We start from the raw sequence: 21,589 nt of genomic DNA, 5'->3' as shown, positions 1-21,589 counted from the left end.
ATCAAAATCAAATTAAATCATCACAGCATAACCTAGTCCGTGTTGATACATCTAGAACACTTACCTTATCTTGAAAGCTTCTATCAAGTCCATTTGAGGTAACATCCATGTCACTGTCAAATCTACTTGAGTTGTCACTGATGGGCTTTCCAAATGGACAAGCCAGCTCTTCTGTCACCGGATTTACTGAATTGATATCATTTCCAACGGTTTTATCCACACCTAGCATTGGATCCTGCAAGTCTCCAACAAAGCTCGATCTCTCTACATCAATCTTCTCAGAAGCAATACGACCATTGGTCTGATCGGTATCAATAGGAGGTGAAAGATTGTGTTCTACACCCTCAACAACAGAAGAATGCTCTACAGGTGACATATCAATGTCAAGAGGCATGGAAAATGGATCTCTAATTGGATCTAATTGTGAATTGCGCCTTTGCAGTGAAGGCATTAAAGCAAATGGACTTCTTGGTGGGGCCGGTGAAGTCTTTGAAAATCTGTTGCTCTCCACTCTTTGTTGGTCCTTTACTGGTGTTTTCCTATTAATTATTGATTTTGTCGAATGCTGCAGAACTGATAATGCTTTTCTGGATCTCGACTTCTGTGATGCCTTAAGATCATTTGTTTGGACACTACCCAAGTCAGGGAAGGATAGTTTGTTCAAGGTAAGGGGTTTAATATTTAAATTTTCTTGCAAGAGAGTGACCATTTCATCCCCATCTAAGTCTCTATGAGTATGCAGCAATTCATCGAAAAAGCTTCCGATTTTGTTCTCCTCTGCTACTGAACCTAGTCACAATAAAGTTAATCAACAGAAAAGGTTTAAATGCCAGAATAAACAAAGTAAAAAATATCATAGTAGAAATAAAGTACACACTCGCAGAATTAAGGCTAACCAACCCTTTCCTTGAGAAATGGTGAAAAGTTCACCACCATTGTTTTCCTTTTCTTTTGAAGAACCAAGCCCGTCAGTTGCTTCTAACACCATATCAGATGGGACCTTGGATGGAGTTGGAATTTTCACTTGGAAATTTTCTTGTGATGATACAGGGTTCTCCATGTTATCAGCAGGTGGAGGATAAAGATGTTTATAACTTGCCTTCTTCCTGAAACCAAAGACAATAATATTTCTGACAGTAAAACTCTATGTGAGAATAAAAATTCGGCGTTTTTCAAATATATATATATATATATATATATATATATATGGTTCTATGTACTTGATAGCATTTATCATATTGGAATTTTCTGGGCAGACACTTTATTACCATTATAGCCGAACCGTAAAGAAGAGCGTTGGAAATCAATGGATGATTATCTTTTTCTGCAATTTGTTACCTAAACCCAGTTACCTGGGCTATATTTCCATTACATGGAAAATGCTTCCTTCAGGAAAACTGCAACAGCAGAACCAGAAATAGATAAGTGATCTCAATCATACCCCAGAATCCCCGGTCGGCGAGGCCGTGCTGCTAAGGACTTGTTATGTTGAATTTGCTCCGTCGAATTGTCTCCCCTTAATTTCTTTACCACTTTCTCAGCCTCTACAAACAATTCATTGTAATAACTAAAAAGTAATGAAAAACCCAAAAAAAAAAAAAAAAACAGCCACAAGTATGCATGTTCATAAAACACAAGAATAAGTGAGAGTTACTTTCACGCATTTCGAAAAATGTGAAGAATTCGTCTGGGTCTTGCAGATGGTCGATGTTCAAACTCTGATCCGCTTGTGAAGTGGATATACTGTCAAATAATAGCATTACCGATTTCTCTTTAATTTTTCATTTCAAACAAAATATCGCATACTTTCATATTCTAATACCAAAATAAGTACAAAAATCTTTACCTTTGACTAGGCTTAAAAGAGAATTGAGCCCGTTGGAGACCCAATGCCGGTCTTCGTCTCCGGGTTTGATCTTCACCATTTGCAATGGCAGCTCTATCGACAGCTTGGGATGGCAACTGACAGGCAAAATCAGATTTTAGAAATTCCTGACTAGTGTTAAAAATCTCAGTTGCCTGCTCCTTAAGCTCCATTGGGTCGTTTAACGCCTGGATTCGCACAGTGTACACAGATTTTTTTCTCATTTCCTCTGTAACTAAACTAATAAGTAACATAATAGTGTTGAAGTATAAATGATTAAATAACACCAACTCTAACAACGTAAGCTTTTGGAGTAATTGGTTGTTTCACAAATAGCTACAGAAAAGTTGAATGCTTATGTTCTAGAGGCACTTGGAGCAGAACATGAATGAGAAAAAATAAAGACTAGTGATGTTAGCACTACCATGTTTTGATAATCGCACTAACTCATTTTGTCTTTTATTATTTAAACACTTGTCAAAGGTTATTACAGTTTCCAAAAGGCTCTCAAAAGCCAAGTAAAGAAAAAAAGACAAGCTGAATTTGTGCAATTATTAAAACATGGTAGTGCCAATATCAGTACCCAAAATAAAACATAACCACAAAAAATCAAAATCAAAAACTAAATAAAACATGTGGAAACACGAAATAGTGAAGGAACATAGTTCAGATCCATAATTCTGAGATAATCAACCGATCAAGCAGAAATTGAGAAAAGAGAAACGAGAAATGAAGATAAAAAAGAGAAAAAAAAAAAAGCCCTAAGTGAGAGAAATAGAAGTACCATAGATCTGAGAAGATTTTGTACGGGGTCGGACCCCTGTTGATCCAAGGCCATGCCGTTGGGTAAAAACCCTAAGGTCTTAGGAAGGAGGGATAAAATAGAAGTGTCGATAAAGGGATCAAGATTTTGAAGTTCTTCATCTACCATCGTTGATGGGATTCACAGCAGAAACCCTAGAGAGAGAGAGAGGGGAGGGGCGCCTTGGGCAGAGAGATGGGTTTGGTTTCTTTGGTTTTTATTGGCTCTCTTGGTTTTCAAAAAACGTAGCGGGACATATCATTTTTTATATATTTGTCAAATGACGAAATTACCCCGGTGTTTGACATGTACATAACCAGGGCACTTTGGCAGAAGTAGAAAAACGTGATGCAGCAAAAAACAGGACATGATATTTTCACCCCCTCTGCAGTACGCATTCACCCCACTTATAACGTGAACAGTAGGCAACTTTAACTCTATTTGACGTGAAATCACGTTAGAAGTGGGGCGAATGCGTAGGGCAGAGTGGGTGAAAAATATCATCGCCCAAAATAAAGGGACTGGAAAAATTCGGTGAGGATATTGGAAAGTTGGCCAAAAAAACGTATTTAACGTAAAAAACGTGTGTGAGTCTAGCATCCCCTCATTTCATGGATAGTGAAGAAAACATGATCAGATTATATGATTGTGGGGGGCACCCACACCAATCATGAGCCTATGGAAATAATCTCTACTAATACCAGTAGTTTATAAATATGATTAGGTGATGTTAACTAATCGCGAAATAAAGCTATCACTTAAGGGCCTATTTGATTGCATGATAATTTGTTGGGGCCAAAAATAATTCGAGAACCAACACTTATTTAATATTTGTCGAGCAACCATCATGGAAAAAATAATTATTATAATATCTGACTTTAAAATTAATTATAACATCTGACTTTAAAATCTAGTAGATGAGTGCAACTAGAATGAATTTTAGACGAAATACCCGGGACAAAAAAAAATTAAAACATCAAAGTAAAATTTTAAAAAAATTCTTAGAAAAGAAAAGAAAAATTCCTAAAACACCCGTATCTCTTAAGAAATGACGAGAATTCCCCATCCTATAAAAAATAACAAGAATACTCCTGTATCATAGACAGTGACCAAAATACATATATCTTTCTGCGAAATTGCCCGGCAAATCCCAATTGTGATATTAATGTTTAAATGTGTTTAAGAATGCTTTCTAGATATCCAAATTTGAAGATATTGAAGCATGTAGACATGAGCCTGAGAGCCATGTAAAACTAATCTCTCTATGTACTTGTGAGTGATGGCACTAGGGCAGCAACGAGGAAGGTTAATTGAGCTTAAAGTGAACATAAAATAGATTGCATGCCAATTTGAAAAGTCAAAGTGGAGTATGAATTAAAGACACATTATGCAGTTTGGACGATCAACAGTGACCATTCACAGACGACCAAACAGTATGTGGTACAGATTCAGAAGAAGTGTTGAAATAGCTTTCGCAGACAACCATCAGTATGTACGTTCGACCGTAGTGTGCTCAGGGTCGACCGTCCGGGGATTTCCAATAACGGATAAATCCCCAACGCCTAGTTCGACGGACGACCGTAGTTCATCCATGGTTTATCCATTCTACCGGTTATAGGTGCTGTGATGGCGATTTTCCTTCCAAACTCTATAAGTATGGCTCTTTGGAGCTTTAGACATCGTCCAATAACACTTGGACTTGCCTTCGAGTATTGTACGGAGTGTTAAAAAACCCTTTGTGCTATTATTTGTTGTGTTTTTTGAGGGATTGGCTCATGGATTCGTTTATATATCTTCTGAGTGTTTGTTTTGTGAACTTCTAATTGCAACTCAACCTTGGTAGAAAGTTTTTCCTTTGGTTTTTCTTCTTATACTTGGTGGGAGGCACCACATCAACCTCGGGAGTCAGTCTTGGTGGCATTGTAAAAGCTTGCAACAATTTGGTATCCCCATAATTAGTGAGGCCACGAGTAGGGGACATCCTTGTGAGAGTGGACGTAGGCGGTAGTCAGGAACTGGGTTGAACCGATATAAAAATCTTGACACACACTTTCTAACTCTCTCATTTTATCTGTGCGGTGATTTTTTATCTGCTAAGTTTTTAATTGAAATTTGTTTTAAAGAATGACTGATTTTAAATGACCCAATTCCCACCTATTGGGTTGCCTATCTTGGTCCACAGGCACTCTTACCATTGGGCTTGTGCAGGTATGCCCTTCAGTTTATCATTTTTCTAGACAATTTATTCTTCCATAGTACAACATGAAATAAACAATGGATGATTATAACTACAGGATAAAAAAAACAAAGTACACAAACAAAATATAAATTAATTCTAGACAAGCTATCCACGACAACCGGCAATTCAAGACAAAGTTAGATTACCCCGCAATCAAACAACCCCTAAAATCATGTTATGTGATTAAGCTAACCAAATAAGGCCGTGCTTGTTTCATACCTTGATTGATGACTGTGGGCCTCAAACTGGTTATTGGACTCATAATTAAATGAACAAGGCTGTAGACACCCCATTTTTCCAAGTTTGGACTGATGATAGCTTTTGGCGCGATGATGATTGCAATGATGAACCCGTGCTAGGATAATTGATGCTTATCCTTGTAATATTGTATCTCTAGTATGAGAACCATGGAGTTTTGGCATTCCCTGGACAATAGAACCATGATCTATTATAGATATAAAGAGTGGGAGAATTCATGCACAAAAACCTTTGTTTGATCACAAATATCACCCGAACCCAGCATAAAGGTTGACCTAATTAGTTGGCAACCATAGCCCTGGGATTTTATATCCGAGATCTCCGAGATCGAGCCTACAACTAGCAAAACAGCATAAAGCTAGCCTAGTTGAACCTTTGTTGAATTTTCGAACATTCCTAAGTATACGAAACAAATTTCGTATGTATAAATACAAAGAAATTTAATTTCATACATTTTAGAAATGTACGTACGAATTTAATTCCGTACATTTTAGAAATGTACAGACTTCTAAGAGTTTGGTGAAATTTGGTTTGTACGGAATCTGTAATCGTATGCTCCCAAAACATATGAAATTGGTGTACGAAATTCCAATAGTACGAAAATCAAATCTGTAACTACTTTTTGAAAATTTTGCAGGAATTTACCATCCCATTTATGCCTATAAATAAGCCCTAGTTCTAGAGAATTAGGTGGGTGGATTTTTTGTTGGAGTTTGGGGTGATATTTTCCCTCCAATTTTTCTCAGAACGGAGAAACCTTACCAAAGCTCGTTGGAATTCGATTGAAGAATTCGCCGGAAGAATTTAAAAGGAGACTAAGGTTCTAAAGGCTTTGTGTGATCTCATTTCTTGAATTCTTCATCGAATTGTTCATAAATATTGATTGAATAATCGGAGCGCCATCGGAATTATCGTCAAAAGTCCTTCAATTTCGTTGTTCTTTTCTTAACAATTTTTCACATCAAAACATGTTTCGATTTCATTTCATTTGAATTTCAAGTTAAAAACAATCTTGATCTGAGTGAAGATTTAGAGAATTAGGGTTGCTAGCCATAATTCTATAGGTTTTCACCTTAAATGTATTAGACATAGGTTAGAATTTCAAGAATAAGGTTATGGAATTCAATCCTATTGAAATTAAAAGAGAATTCGTGAATTATGAATAATCTCTTCATAATTCTCAAATATCCCCAATGGAATTCAATATGATTTAAATTTTAAAGAGATCCAGTAGGTAATCCATTAGAATTAGGTTTCTAATAACTCCTCTAATATCATTAGAGTTTTGATATCAAAGTTTTCAGAGAATCGAGCAAGAATTCTCGAAGAACTGGAATTTCGTATGAATTTTCAATATAATTTCGTATGAAAATATCCGTACGAAAATTTAAAGAAATACATACAAAAAGTTAGCACTCTCGGGGAATTCTCAACATTCAAAATTTAATTGGAATTTCATTTTGTACGAAATTACAGAAGAACTACAATTTCATACGAAATTGCAAAAACAGAGATTAAACTAGTGAAGCCTTTGAATTCTTTTGCAAGATCTGATTCTTAAGACTAGGATTTCTCCAGCATGTCATAAGTTAAAAACAGGAATCAGGCCACAGCGTGTCTAAGCAAACACAAGTTCATTGAGTGTAAACAAAGATGAAGAAGAAATAAAATACTGATTTGAATCAGGCCCAACCGATCGACAATTCCAGAATGTTCTTTTTCTCTGGGAACGAAAACTTTGAAGATCGAATGCTCTCAAAGCAATGGAAATCTTCTACATTTGTTCTTATGTTTTCCAAAGAATCCATAGTTTATTCCTTGATATATCAAAGAAATAATTTTTTTATATAGGTTTATTCCTAAAGGTAAAGGAAAATAAGGAAGATTCAACGTTGGACAAAAACCAAGCTTGATTCAACAAGAAAATATTTTGAAAATTATGTTAGAAAGAAGGGACTTGCTCGGGACCATCGCATAAGGCATTTCGCGGATGGTCTGTTGCATGAGAGAGCAGCCACATAGGATTACTTTTCAGCATATTTTGTCTTTATTCGTGGTGTGGCTGCTCTCTCTTCCAAGAGACCATCCACGAAATGCCTTATGTGATGCTCCCTAGCAAATCCCTTGAAAGAAATTAAGAGATGGATGAACAAGATTGGATTTTTGAAAAGTGGGATATGTTTTGTATTAGAAACAATGGCTGGGATCAAAACCACACGGCCTCCATTAGATCCAATCCATAATAAATAGACTTTTGATCAAATCTCCCACGTTCAGGCTCTTCTGGTTGATACAATCTTTGGGCAGTGGATCATCAAAATTCAGGAATTAAAAGATGAACGGTCAAGATCAGCTGTCAGAGACAAGATGGAGTATATAATTAGGTACACTCGTGGAGGAGCATCCCCTTTCACTATAACCTATACGGGACGGCGCAGCCCCCCAAAAAAGTGGGGCCCACATTATTTGGGTGATCCATACCATTAATTTGTCGGGCCTTGGCGTAGATAGGACGGCACACTAACCTCCACGGATCAAAGGGCTATGATGATCCTACGAAGAAGACTTTTTGGGCACATCCTATCTACGTCAGGGCCCAACAAATGAACGGTTTGGATCAGGAAAATAAAGTGGGTCCCACTGTTTTTTTGAGGCTGCACGTCAAATCACGGTCATGCCCCTATATAATTTCTCTAATTTGTGCAGCCATCCCTGAAAGCCCAATTTCCGGAGAAAAAGCCGTGTAAATTACACCTATTTCCTTGTTTTAATTTGGGCTAGGTTAAATTCGCACCCCCTGTAAGATAATTCGCACCTCTTTAAAGCAGCGTATGCTGCAGACTTAGCACTACAGGGGGGGTGCGAATTCATCACCTGCCTTTTAATTTTTTTAATATATATATAAATATTCCTTCCATCTATCACTGGCCGGGGGTAGGGTTACATATATCAGTGTAGAGATACAACAGGCACTTTCGTTTCATTTTTTCATTCTGCCCTAAAGCCTGCGCACCCCCCCCCCCCTCTCTCTCTCTCTCTCTCTCTCTACAAAATCTCCCTGTAAAAATGGGGGCTTCTCTCCCTCCCAAAGAAGCCAATCTCTTCAAGCTCATAGTTGTAAGCTCTATAGCTTTTAATTTTTCTTCCATTTTACGTTTCCCTTTTCAATAATCTATGCTACTGATCAGTGTTCTCTGTTCCTTCTTAATCTCTATTTGTTCTTTCATCTGATGTTTTTCCCTCTCGAAAACCCTAGTTTTGCTCATACTTATTCTTTTTAGTTTATTTAAAGCGTCCGATTCATGGAATTTATGTCTGTAACCAGTTAAATTGTTCGATTGCAGTTTTCTGACTGTTAGAGTAGTTGTTTGAATGCGATTGATCTATGGGCTGTTTGTTTAATGTGAATTCGATTTTTGAGGAGCTTCACCTCGTTGTAACTGAATTCAGTATTTATTGTTTATCATTTTTGAGATTTATGTTTATAAAGTTTTCTTTTTTTGTTAGAAAGGTGATTTTATGGTTACTGAAATTGTAGATTTTGCTTTGGAACCGTTAATGCTTGTAGATTTTGCCTTGGAAAGTTTGAATCTTGAAGCCATGTTCGTTAAAGATTATGACAACCGATTGTGATTGCCAAACTGATTATTGGACTCAAATTTAAACGTAATTTTGAGTCCAATAATTGGTTTGGCGCTCACAATAGGTTGGGGTTGGTTTATAATGTTGTAGAACTGTTTCTTGAGTAACACGGAAGAACCCGTGGCACATGTTTGGGTAAATTAATTGCGCTTAAAGTTAACTTTGAGATCCAATATGCTATATTTGGTTGGGTTCCACCCTCATGCATATTGCCAATCACTAAGTTTCTTGTCAAGTTGGCCACCTGCTATCAGTACAACTTTATCTCGCAGTTGGTCACTTGCTAGTAATTGAAATGCACCTTTTTTTTTCTTAGCTTTGAGGAATGACCATATGTAGTTCGTAGTAAGTCTGTTCTTGTTAATTTTCACATCGTTTATGAGATAGTAATTTAGGGGACATGCATTTTGATTCATCAGATGAAGTGTTATCTTAAATTTTGCCCGCATATTTTGTTGGCAATTGTCTGCTCATTGGAAATGGTAAAGCTTTCAGTTCAGTTTTCATTCTACCCACAGCCCTCTAAGCCCATATCCCACCAGTGTAATATAGCCCTGTAAAAAGAGGCATTGTGGAGTCCTTCACAGTAGTGGGAACACATTATCTTTTTATTTTGCAACTCCTCCAGGCTTGATGGGTTCTAGTCAAATGGGCACTGTGGCACAGTGATTGTTTTGTGCTTCTCCTTCACTTTCCACACTATGGGCCATGGGTGGGAGCAATGTTACCAGGGTTGCGCCCCCTACCGTCCCCGATCTGGGTCGCATGACCCCAAACGCTGTATGTTCACGATCCAAATAGCTAAAAATGGCGATCCCGTTGTCCGGGCCTACAACAAGCTCACACATACGGCTTTACAAGAGAGTACTTCTGTGGACAATGGAAAACCAGTCGTATACTAGCTTATTAGTTTGATCATTTATCATATTTTTTACGTCTTTATTTAAAACCTAGTAGTTTTCTATTTGCTTTCTTTTAGGATTGAATATAAATTATATGCTTTTTCTTTATATAGTAATATTTAGAGATCTTCAAATTATATATATTTTTGTGTGGAACTCGAACTTTTTTTTTGAAAAAATATGTATGGCATACCCCATCTTACTGTGTACCGGGCTAACCATCTTACCAACCTTTGCCGTACCGCGTACCATAATGAACCACGTTCCAGGTAAAATTGGTTTGGAGGTGACTTGCTCAATGCAATCTGTAATGGAAGGTAGGGATTCATTCCATGTCTTTTTTAGGGGCTTTGCCTACTTCAACAGTTCAACGCACATTTTTTTTTCCTAATTATCTAATGGTCTGGTCTCTTGCCTGTCTCCAATGATGGTTAATTTTAATTAAAAAAAAAAAAAATGGTCTGCAAAGCATTCTTGGTGTCTTTTTTTATTTTTTTAACATGGTTTGCTCTTATATTCTGGATTTTAGTTATGATGTTTGTTATCATAGGCAGAGATCATCTGTGACAACTTCTGGTTGGAGCTTATGTATGTTAGGGTTTGTAGGGATATCTTGTATATTTGGGCAACTCTGCCCTTTAATGTAAATAGTGTAATTTTGGTTTTTTTAGTAAGTCATTATCTGCTTCAATAAAAAAAGGCTAATGCATGGTAGTATTGACTTTATTATGTCCTTTATTTTTTTCATTTTAGTATTGGTTTGTGTTACTTTTTAATAACTCAACTCAACTAAGCCTTTGTCCCAAATTAGTTTGGGGTCGGGTTGTGCTACTTTTTAATGATAAAATAAAAATCTATGTTTGTTAAGATTTTTGACATACTCCTCACGCGTTCTTGTCCTTGCAGAAATCATATGAAACTAAACAATATAAGAAGGGGTTGAAGGCCGCAGATGCTATACTGAAAAAATTTCCGGAGCATGGAGGTATGAGTAGCTTCAACAGCGATTTAAGTTCAAGTCACCCCTTTACCAAATTTTAATACCAGCACCTATTATCATCTCATTACATGGTTACATGCATCGAGCTTGGGGTCCAGACATGTATATTTGATATTTTTGCCACTATTTAATAAAACTTTATTACAATACTTCCTTGATTCAACCACAGTTTGCTTGTAAAACATGAAAAATTGGAATGTGATTTATCTCCGGGATGATGTCATGAGGAACAGGAATGATACACTAGGGTTTTATTTTGAATTCCATTATTCCAGGATATGGAACATTCCTCTGCTAACAGTTGGAGTGAATATGAGTTAAGCTATTATGTATGAGTTGAAATGCAATATGATATTCTAATGCTCTGTCTTCCATATGAAAGAGGTTTGCTTGGGTTGGACCTCTACTTGTTTTCTGATAAACTGAAATTCAAAATTTATTTATGATCAAGAACAGTACAATCAAGTCTAATACAGTCCCAGTTTGGGGTTGCCTTTTACTCACAGGTAAGAGGTAAGAGACAATAGTTTGGCACGAAATCTGCCATGCAAGATCAATGTTAAACCTTTTTATGGTTTGTTAGATATGTTTATTCATGTAGTTGGACAACAGTTAACTGTCTACTTTTTGTAGTGTCGTGGACCTATTTATATCTTTTTTGGTTCTTTTGGCGCATCTTTTATCACGAAATAACCGTGGGGTCCTTGGATAGACTAGTCTCGAAATCTATAGCTATTGAAGTCTTTGATTATAAGCGCTAGACAAGTAAATTACTGGCGGAGCCATTTCTATTCAGAGGAGTCAATACCATTTGTTTGAAAAACTCGGACTCAGATGAGTCGGCTAAGGTAAAACCGACTCGACACGGGCAAGTGAATGATTGACACCATCAATTTTTCATTAACTTGGGCGAGTCAAAGGAGTTTTTGATTGACTTGGTTAGCCCAAAAACTCAAACTCAAACTCAAACTCGGCCAAGTAAAACCTAATCAATTAGGGAGAATTGATGATCGGCTCGGGAAGTTTTAAAAAGCGCTCAGCACTTCATTTAACTTCATTTCTGGTATTTTTGCCTGATCATGTGGTAAACGGTGTTTACCTGTATGAAACCTTGGTCATGATAGTCTCTTAGGATGTTAATGGCCTCAATTGGCCTTGCAGCAAGATGAAGATCTGTAGTTGAGCTGGAGAATATCCAATAATGAATTCCATTGAATGAATAATTGATCCGGATGCTAAAAACAATAATGCTTTCGAATAGGCATGAGTGACTAAGTGGAATAATGCAGCTTGATAAGAACCTATCCCTGGAGCTAACATAGTATAACCCAATTGAGACATTGTAGACATTGTAGATTAAGCACATGCATCAAATCCACTTGTTCAGTCAAAACCGGATGGCTGGCTTAAAAAGGCGAATACCCTCATTTTTTTACTATTAGATTATATCCTCAGATGCTTGGTTCATCATATTTTATCGATGACACACACACACACACATACACCAATTGAAGCATGCATGTTCTCAAATAATACTTTCATATGAAATTCTTTTTGAGAGGTACAATTTATACTAGAAGTATTTCTACATCTCCGTTTTGTGGATAACTGTGCCACATTTCATCTTGGTAAACCATGCCTATGAGCAGCCCTTGCGAATCCATGGAAAGATACTAAATCCATGGAAAAGATACTATGTCATCATATGCATTGAAGTAACTGCAAAGATTTGTTGTTGGTTATACTTCAACCATGGACAATGTTTGGTGTTTGCTTAGCCTCTAACTGGCTGATAATATACAAAATATAAAATACAATGACTCAATCATTTCTTGGCAGTCTGTTCTTTTTAAGTTTGGTGTTTGTTTATATGTCCGCTAACTGTAATGCACATTCCTTTAATCTTTGTTAGGGGTATGGAGAATCAACTTCAAGAGAGTATATTTCTACTGTTGCTCAATTCACACACACACACACACCTTTTCAACGCTGATCTGTTTCTCTGTTTGGTTAGTTGTTTGGTTTTGGGGATCTAATTTAGTAATGGTAAATTCTTCCTTTTTTTCCTGCCCATTGCTAGAAACTTTATCAATGAAGGGATTAACATTGAATTGCATGGATCGCAAAGCGGATGCTTATGAGCTTGTACGGCGGGGGCTGAAGGTTTGTCTTTTTAATGGTGTTTAGTATGGAAACTTGCTGTTTTTTTCGACATTGGCACTTCCATACATTACTTCTCATTGTTTTCCTCTGTTTTTTTGCAGAATGACCTTAAAAGTCACGTTTGCTGGCATGTTTATGGCCTTCTATATCGATCAGACAGGGAATACAGGGAAGCAATCAAATGCTACCGAAATGCTTTGAGGATCGATCCAGACAATATTGAAATTCTTCGGGACCTTTCTCTCTTACAGGTAGGTAGATGATGTTTCAATTTACTGAGCTATTATTTTTGTAAATGGAATGTTCTGACTCATCTACAGCACCCTTTGGGTCCACAAATAGCAAATTGTTATCACTGTTGTTTTTTTTTTCTAGATATGTTTTCTTCGTTTTTTTTTCCAGTGAACAATTTCAGTAAAAATGAATGAAGAAAACAGTACAGAACAATTGGACAGTTGCCTTGAAAGAAAGAAAAAACAGCTAAAATCATCGTCTAAAACAAAAAAGAAAACCAGAGTTAGCACTATGATATAGTAATAAAAAGTGGCATGCTAGTTGCCAATAAGTAATAACCAAAGTTTTCCTTTCCACACCATCTAGTTAACCCTGATGATTTCTCCTTAAAGATGATTAGTTGATGTGAATCCATGATAGCCATGAGAAAGACAGAGAAACAATAGATAGTGAAGATCAAAATCAAGATTAAGAATGAGGGGAATCGGAGTAGAAAGGAATGCACTTTATGAACCCAACCACAGTGGGGTGGGGGTTATGAACCCAACTGAGAAGGGGAAAAAGAAGGGCGGAGAGAATGAGACTAGAAAGAAAGAGATACGCGGAGAAAGATGGAAGAGGGAGAAAAGGATTTAAGAGAGGGGAAGGATAAGCGGGTGGTGGGCTTATAATCCCGACCAAGAGGAGATGGGGGAGAGAGGAGAGGAGAAGGAGAAGATGAAATAAAGAAAGAAAAGTGTTTAGGGATGAAAACTGACCTGATATGAAGCATCACACTTTGGAAATGGTATCACACCTAATCAATATAAGAAAACATCAAATATTATTATGGGTTACACATGCCAATATTCGATGTTTTCAGAGGTGGTCTTATATCACTGTTTGCCTTCTTGTGGTAGCATTTTCTTGTAGTACATTCCAAACTCTTTATTTGCGGGGTAGCAGGTTGACCTGCAACCTTGTTAAGTGACATTCATTTAAACTTTTGTTCGCCTTGACAAATTTATATCTTTGGTGCTGCACAGTTTTAGTTTGGAGATCTCTGCATCTTGTTAGAGTGTGTGTAGGTTGATTTTCTCTACACCATATGTTCTCTAAGGTCATGAGTAATTCCCATTTTAGCATGATGTTTTAGTTTTTCAATTCTGCTTGCTTCTATACCATGCATTCCTATTTCTATTAGATTTTTATGACCGACAAATTTGATCAAGCATATTAAGTTATAGATCTAGTTTGCTTTAATCCCATTACAAAACTCTTTAGCTTTCATATGGCAGGCACAGATGCGGGACTTGTCTGGATTTGTTGAAACGAGACAACAGCTTCTGACACTAAAACCAAATCATCGCATGAATTGGATTGGTTTTGCCGTTGCCCATCATTTGAACTCTAAGTATGTTTTGTTTCTTAGCTAAAGAAAGTTTTACATTTTTATGTTCACAAATGTCTATTATACAGATCGTTCCCTACTTCATCAATATTGCTTTTATCTTTAAATGTGTCTTATTAGATCATCAATAATCCAATTTTTAAGATTAATGGGTACTTAGGGGAAGAAAAGACAAAAAGGGGGTAAAAAAATCAAAATGTCAGGTTCGGTCATCAAAATCATTCATTTCCTGAACATGCCTAAATGGTGTACGCCCTTTATTGGAGGTGTGCGCCTTTCAAATGTCAGGTCTGCTCATCAAAATCATTAATTTTCTGAACATGCCTAAATAGCATACTCCTTTTGTTGGAGGCTTGCGCCTCAAGTAAAAGGCACACACATTTTACCCCTTTCACCCCCCAAGGCTTACTCCTTTCGAACAAAAGGCTTTTTTTAACGTCTTAAGGTGCTTATGGCATGCCACGGCTTGAGGTGTAGGCTTCAAAAGCGCCTTTGAGAACACTGTTTTAATCATTCGAAGATCGTTTCCTTTGAGAAGATGTCTTTACTTCTGGTTAGTTGTTTATCCTTGTATTATTTATTTGCTAGTGGCTCAAAGGCAATTGAAATTCTGGAAGCTTATGAAGGGACTTTAGAAGATGATTATCCTCCAGACAATGAACGTTGTGAACATGGAGAAATGCTTTTATACAAGGTATGACTTTAATATAGAAATTTAGCTATCCCTTTTCCATATCTCATTTATTTCTTACAGTTGGCTGTTTTAACCACATTGTATTAGAATGCTGCATTGTGCCATCTGTACTTTTTTTTTTGTTGGACTGTTAACTTTTTCTTAGTAGCTTAAAATTGCTTGGGTTTACATTGATACTTAAAATCTTGGACACTGATCAGTATGGCTGCTGACTTGGTCGGGTCAATTATTGCCTAGGCCAAGTTAAACGAGTTTATGTTAGATCACATCGAGTTTTTTAGTGTTCGATTGAATTTATAGGGTGACTCATAAGATTTAAAAAAATATACAATGAGTTCACTCAGCCAGGCCATTGATGGACCAGACAGGTTTTTATACAAGGCTTAGACTTAAGAATATCCTTTCTTGTAAAGCGTAAGATAATCCTTTCTTGTAAAGCTTTAAACACCAATATTACTTGTTTGGCTTAATTATCAATCTTATTCCGTTTCATTTGGAATGGATGTACCCTTTCATTCCGTTTTGGAAAAGAGAAAAAAAAAACATACGAAATATCTTGTTTAGAAATCTTGTCTTATCCAGTGTGTGTCCTTGTGTTTTGTTCCATGTCATCCATTCTTGAAGCAATATGGCAAAACGCCCTGTTTCAGACGAAATTGACTGAAAACTAATTAAACATCTATTCTTCCCATCACCATTTAAAAAAAAAAATCTTTTCTTCCCACCAGTCTAACTATCAGGTGTTATTGTGCATCCATGAGTCTTCCACACATTCTTCTGTTCTTCCATCATGTTATTTAGGTTCTGCACTTCATGTTTGGTGATCCGTGTACTCATCTCATACATGCAAGTGGACTTAAATCTGTGCCTAAATGACCCAATCGCCGCCTCACGTAGGCGCAGAAGTGTGGGTTATTAACCACATTGAATAAAAGGGCACATAAACAAACCTATCCTTTCTTAACAAATAATCCATGTCCTTATCGGAGTTGTGCCTCAAGGTTTATGCCTTGAGGCAACTTATGTGTTTACTACCTTTTTTTTTCTTTGAATGATAAGAGAATTTTCTTTGGGACCTTCTCGGTCTCTTTTCCTATTAATGAATTCTCTTATAATGATAAGAGAATTCATTAATAGGAAAAGAGACCGAGAAGGTCCCAAAATACATGAGCGGGGCTGGCATGTAACCCTATAACAATGCAACAAAGCTAAACAGTTAATGAGGAAGAAACTCGAAAAGCTCGACTCTCTCCCTAAGAACTCCCTCTCTAGTAAGTTTATCAGCCTCTTCATTTGCTGACCACCTTATATGGTTGAAGTGAATCAAGGCGGATCCAATTCTATCATGAATTTCATCAAATAATGTGGCAAACCCCCAAGGAGCCGGGAGTGAGCCTCTAAGCCATTTAATGACATTGAGAGAGTCTCCTTCTATCACCAGTTCACCACCCTATTAAGATCCTCATTTTGAAGCAACTTAATTCCTTGGTGGATTGCTCGAACTTCTGCCTCATTAGAATCTGCTACTCTTATTGGGCTGCTAAAAGCCCAAATCACCACCCATTCCTCTATCCTTAACAATCCTCCAATACCTGAAGGGCCCAGGTTAACCCAACTCAAACCGTCAAAATTTGTTTTGAGAGTTCCTTGAGAGGGCGGGGACCAAGCTTGAATAACTTTAGGATTATTGCTTGATGCGTAGCATATCTCTTTCCATGCATGCCACAGATCGTATGTTTTCACTACTACTTGCAGAGACTTTAGTCATCGATTTCAATTCCATTAATTCAAAATTAAAATTTAATCTATTGAAATGTAACATGGAATGAAAAATTAGTAGCGCCAATGAGAAATATTGAATTAATCTGATCATGCATGAGAAATAGTTACTACTACATTCTATGGTCTAAATAAAAAGATGGACAACTCTTCCGATATGGAACTCCATGTTGCCAAAGTAAACGACACCTACATTGATAAAAATACCCCTTTTAAGGATTGAATTCTCAATGAAATGCCTGCGACCAGATGCAACAAGTGATGATTGGAATCTCTCCCGTGTGGCCAATTCGGCGTCGTAGACTCGCAGGAGACTCCGGCTAGCATAAGGTGTTCCACCACTCCACCCCATCGTTAGAAAACCGATCCATAGCCAGCATTTAATTTTGGATCCGTTTTCCAGTGGCAAGTGGAGCTGTAGGGACTTTCTTATGATGCCGTTTGACTTGGTGGAGAGATTCCAATCTTCATTTTTCGCATCCATCTGCTGGAGATCCTCAGTTAATATTGCAAATATTTACTTCTTATAAAGGGGTATTTTGGTCATTTTGTTGAAAGCCAATATCAGTCCCGATGAATGCGAAGCCTCTTTCTTGTCTTCTTGTACCAATGTCCCAATCATCAGCTCCCACCTTTTTTTTAACTGAATGGGTTTCCGTCTTTCTAGCAGCTCTCGAAAAAGATAAAAGAATATGTATCCACAATTCTACATTATGTTACCTTTTAGTGAACGTTATGGTGTCTAACTTCAGTGAAGTCATATTGCAACTGTAAGGTTGACTTAGGTATCCAAATAGATCGTTTGTTTGAACCTTGAGTGGACAACAGATTTTTCATGTAGCATCATAGCTTGCTCAGAATCTTGATAGGAGTAAAAGAAAGATACAACTTGTGTGTGAATGACTACTCTAGCTGAAGGATTTCATAGTCTACATTATGCAGACATAAGAGGATCCAATACAGGTCATATCAACTAATTCTTCTTGCAATTGTCAAAAAACACAGAAGTAAAATTGGTAGGGATCAAGAGTACTCTAGCTATATTCCCTTATCTATTAATCAAATTCTCTAGGTTTGAACTTTGAAGGTTCCGGCTATTCTTAGGTTGGGGAAGGTTAAAACATATGATTGTTTCTTGTAATAGAAAGTTGAGCTGCTACAGTAAAGTGACTGACTACTTGTAGGATATGGTCCCCTCATTTTTACTATACTTTAGACTAGCGTGCTTTTCGCTCATAGAGGGACTATTGACTTTTTTTTTCCTTGTTTGAACTTAGGCCTGCTTGTCTTCTTGACATCAATTTTTTTATTCTTATATGGTTTCAAGTGATATATATTTTGGAGATCTTTCACATTGGGAATGCATTCTTATTCTCATGATAAAACACTCTTTGTGCTTTTTTCTTAATTTTTTGGCTCCATCCCTTCACGTGAAATTATCTATAACCCTTATTTCTTTCCAATTTGCATTATCTATATCTAGGTGTCTTTCTTTCCTTTTCCTTTTCCTTTTTGTTTGTGTCCTTGTAGCAGAGGATGCTTTACTTGTATCAGTTTAAAGACAAGTGTAATTAATTATGTTGATATGGTACCATTAAAAAAATTGAATATGTTGATATGGGTTATATGGATTGACTCGTAGGCCTTGTTTTATATATTTACTTATGATTTTTTTTTTCAGATTTCTTTATTAGAAGAATATGGATTTCTTGAGAGAGCACTTGAGGAATTGTACAAGAAAGACGCTAAAATTGTAAGAGTATTTTATTCAACTTGCTAAGCTGTAGAAAAGGAGTTCATGCCTTCAACTTTCTTACTTATTATATTATCCTGTTTGTCATCAATGTCTTGTCCAGGTAGATAAATTGGCGTACAAGGAACAACAAGTTTCTTTACTAGCGAAGCTTCGTCGTTTTGAAGAAGGAGAGAAAATATATAGGTCCTTGCTCTCTATGATCCCCGACAATTACAGGTAAATTTTTTAGATTTATCTTGATGTTAGTTACGAGCATCTTGTAGATTGGCTCAGAATAGCCATTGTGTTAAAATAATGGCGCGACATTGGTACTTTATTTGGAACCTTTCTATTAAGTTTTGTCCTTTTGATGTCTCATTACTTGTTTGCACAATCAGAAGTTGGTATTATATATATATAATACCTCAAGACTCAAGAGCGGTGGTTTTTTTCTTTCTAAATAATGAACTTAATGAAGGAAAGTGCATGTACAAATAGGATTCAAGATAGGGTATGTCCGCGGTGAAGTAAAGATACATAAACTATGGTGGAAATACATCAGAGTAAAGGAATTGGGAGCGAATATGGATCTTATGTCCTAACACTCCCTTATTTTTTGTTGGAATTTGCTACCTCATTCACCCCTCGGGTGAATATCATGAAAAGATAACTGGAACACTTCACAACCCTCTACGATCTTCTTAATATTATTGGCCACTCTCCATGGATACTTATACCATCTTTTCACCCACATGATAACCTTATCAACCTCCCTCAATTTCTTTTGTTTCTATTAGATGGGGAGTGAAGGCTTTAAGTCCTTATAGAGGAATTAGGATTAAAACATTTTCTTTGTAGTCATAACCGAAGGTGAGAGGTCTGGGCGAGGATATCTATACACAAGTCTTGAAGAAAATGTGCTACACGTTCTCGATCTTTTGGCGTTAAAGTAATGATATGCAATTCGTGTATTTTGTTTGTTTTTCTATATTTGTATTGCTCTGCCTTTTCAATCGAAATGTGTTAATAAGTCTTTTTAGACCGTGCAAGGAAATGCCCATCATCTCGTAAGTTTGTAAGTGGGGTGCTTAGGCATTCATTATTTGGTGCTAATGTATTGCATTTCACATTTGGCAAGTGCACAAAAGATATCTTGGATTGTGCTTCAAATGCTTTGAAGGCTCACTTATTTTATTTTCTGGGTTGCTTTTGTTGCATTCAGATATTATGAAGGCCTGCAAAAATGTCTAGGGCTATATTCAGAGAATGGTCGGTACTCACCTGAAGAAGTTGATCGGTTAGATGTGTTGTACAAATCTCTTAGGACGCAATATAACTGGTCATCTGCTGTGAAGGTACATTGATTTCTTCCAAATTCACGTTCATCTTTTATTTTGCTCATTGCAACCAATTTGGAGCATCATGTTCTGTACAAGACCTCTACATGCTTGTTTCTGTATCAATAGTTTTCAATTCAAGTTGTGAGTTTAAGTATTCAATTAAAGAATTATTTTCACGCTGATGATTATGGTAAACCTTCTTCAAGTTCTTTAGTCATTTAAAAAGCTATGTAATTTAAAATGAGGAAGATGCAAACTAGGCAATAAGATGGTTTTGGGAAACAAGGTATTAAGAAATGACCAAGGGGAAGTTCTGTGGGCTTTCGCGGGCCACATCGGAGAGGTGGATGCTATGGAGGCCGAGGTTTGCGCAATCATCAGGGCTTAAAACTATTGGCTACGAATAAAGTGGATAACATGGTAGTTGAAAGGGACTCTTTGTATGGTATTAAGTGGCTAAAAGGAATACAGAATCACCCGTGGGGATTTGATAGGCTTTTTGATGAAATGTTTGATTGGATGAGACCATTATCGCTAGAGTTCAAGCATATTCGTCGGTCGGCAAACGAGGTGGCCGATAGGCTAGCTAGGGAAGGAGTGTCGAAAGAGTCATTGGCATTGTTTGATTCTCTCCCTCCGTGACTTTACTTTGTTGCCTCTTGTAGTCTTGTATCTTTCTTTATTTTCTTGGTTCCTCCACCCTCTATCTTGGCCATCTCGGTCTTTTTTTTTTCAATAAAATTGGCGATTTTTTTAAAAAAAAAGTTAATTAATTTGTATTCAGCATTGTCTTATTAGTTCCATAATCATTGCTAAAAATAGGAAGTCCAGTAGTTTTTATATTCCTTTTCTATGTATGTTGTCTTTATGGTAAACCTTCTTCCAGGTCTTTAGTCATATAAAAGGCCATGTAATTTAAAATGATGATGCAAACTAGGCAGGAAGATGGTTTTGGGAAACGAAGTATGAGAATGTTAATTAATTCTTATTCAACAATGTCTTATTAACCCCGTAATCGTTGCTAAAAAAATAGGAAGTTAAGTAGTTTTTAGATTCCTTTTCTATGTATGTTATCTTTAAATTATTAGTGGTAGTTAGGATGAGACACATGATAAATATGCCCTACAAGGAAATGATATTCAGCCTCTTCTCTTGCGGTTCCACCTGCTCTTTGTTCGTCTTATTTACATTTAAAGATTTCTTTTCTGTCAATTATCCAAAATGCCCTCAACCCAAACCATCCTCTTTTTCACGCATAGTAATACACAAGGTGTACTCAGGACCATGGTTTTAAATTTCGACCGAAGTCCAAAATTTTGGATTTCTGTGAGTACCGAAACCGAAACGCACCGAAACCGAAATTTATAATAAAATATTAATTTTTTATCCCGTCAAAGAATTTCGATCGAAATTACCTAAATTTCGGCAATTTCGATCGAAATTTCGTCCCAAAAAATCAGGGATTTGAAGCGTTAATACCAAATTTCAGCTGAAATTTCGGTTTCGAATAAGTCATTTTAGCCGAAACTGAAATTTAAAACCATGCT

At 36.7% G+C, this 21,589-nt stretch overlaps 2 protein-coding genes across 2 annotated transcripts in view; one reads left to right on the top strand and one right to left on the bottom strand.

Moving 5' to 3' along the window:
• Positions 1–7: 7 nt before the first annotated feature.
• Positions 8–2,886, bottom strand: LOC143859059 (centromere protein C-like). Its single transcript, XM_077369735.1, has 6 exons — positions 2,649–2,886; positions 1,847–2,052; positions 1,655–1,743; positions 1,442–1,544; positions 901–1,106; positions 8–789 (listed from the first exon to the last, which is right to left on the bottom strand). The coding sequence occupies exons 1-6, from the start codon at positions 2,793–2,795 to the stop codon at positions 8–10; spliced, it is 1,533 nt and encodes a 510-aa protein (XP_077225850.1). The 5' UTR covers positions 2,796–2,886.
• Positions 2,887–8,130: 5,244 nt separating this feature from the next.
• The window catches only part of LOC143847182 (N-terminal acetyltransferase A complex auxiliary subunit NAA15-like), a 29,069-nt gene continuing 15,610 nt past the window's right edge, over positions 8,131–21,589 (top strand). The window contains exons 1-9 of the mRNA XM_077355920.1: positions 8,131–8,280; positions 10,614–10,692; positions 12,788–12,870; positions 12,972–13,121; positions 14,382–14,497; positions 15,083–15,188; positions 18,649–18,720; positions 18,824–18,939; positions 19,925–20,057. Of these exons, the coding sequence (XP_077212035.1) occupies positions 8,230–8,280; positions 10,614–10,692; positions 12,788–12,870; positions 12,972–13,121; positions 14,382–14,497; positions 15,083–15,188; positions 18,649–18,720; positions 18,824–18,939; positions 19,925–20,057 (906 nt within the window). The 5' untranslated portion in view covers positions 8,131–8,229. The remainder of the gene's footprint in view (positions 8,281–10,613; positions 10,693–12,787; positions 12,871–12,971; positions 13,122–14,381; positions 14,498–15,082; positions 15,189–18,648; positions 18,721–18,823; positions 18,940–19,924; positions 20,058–21,589) is intronic.

Source organism: Tasmannia lanceolata, unplaced genomic scaffold, assembly GCF_043159265.1.
Source record: "Tasmannia lanceolata isolate RefF3 unplaced genomic scaffold, GAP_Taslan_0.1 ptg000003l, whole genome shotgun sequence".
In the NCBI taxonomy this organism is placed as follows: Eukaryota; Viridiplantae; Streptophyta; class Magnoliopsida; order Canellales; family Winteraceae; genus Tasmannia; species Tasmannia lanceolata.
Note: the sequence above shows the minus strand (reverse complement) of the source record. Positions and strands in the feature narration are given on the sequence as shown.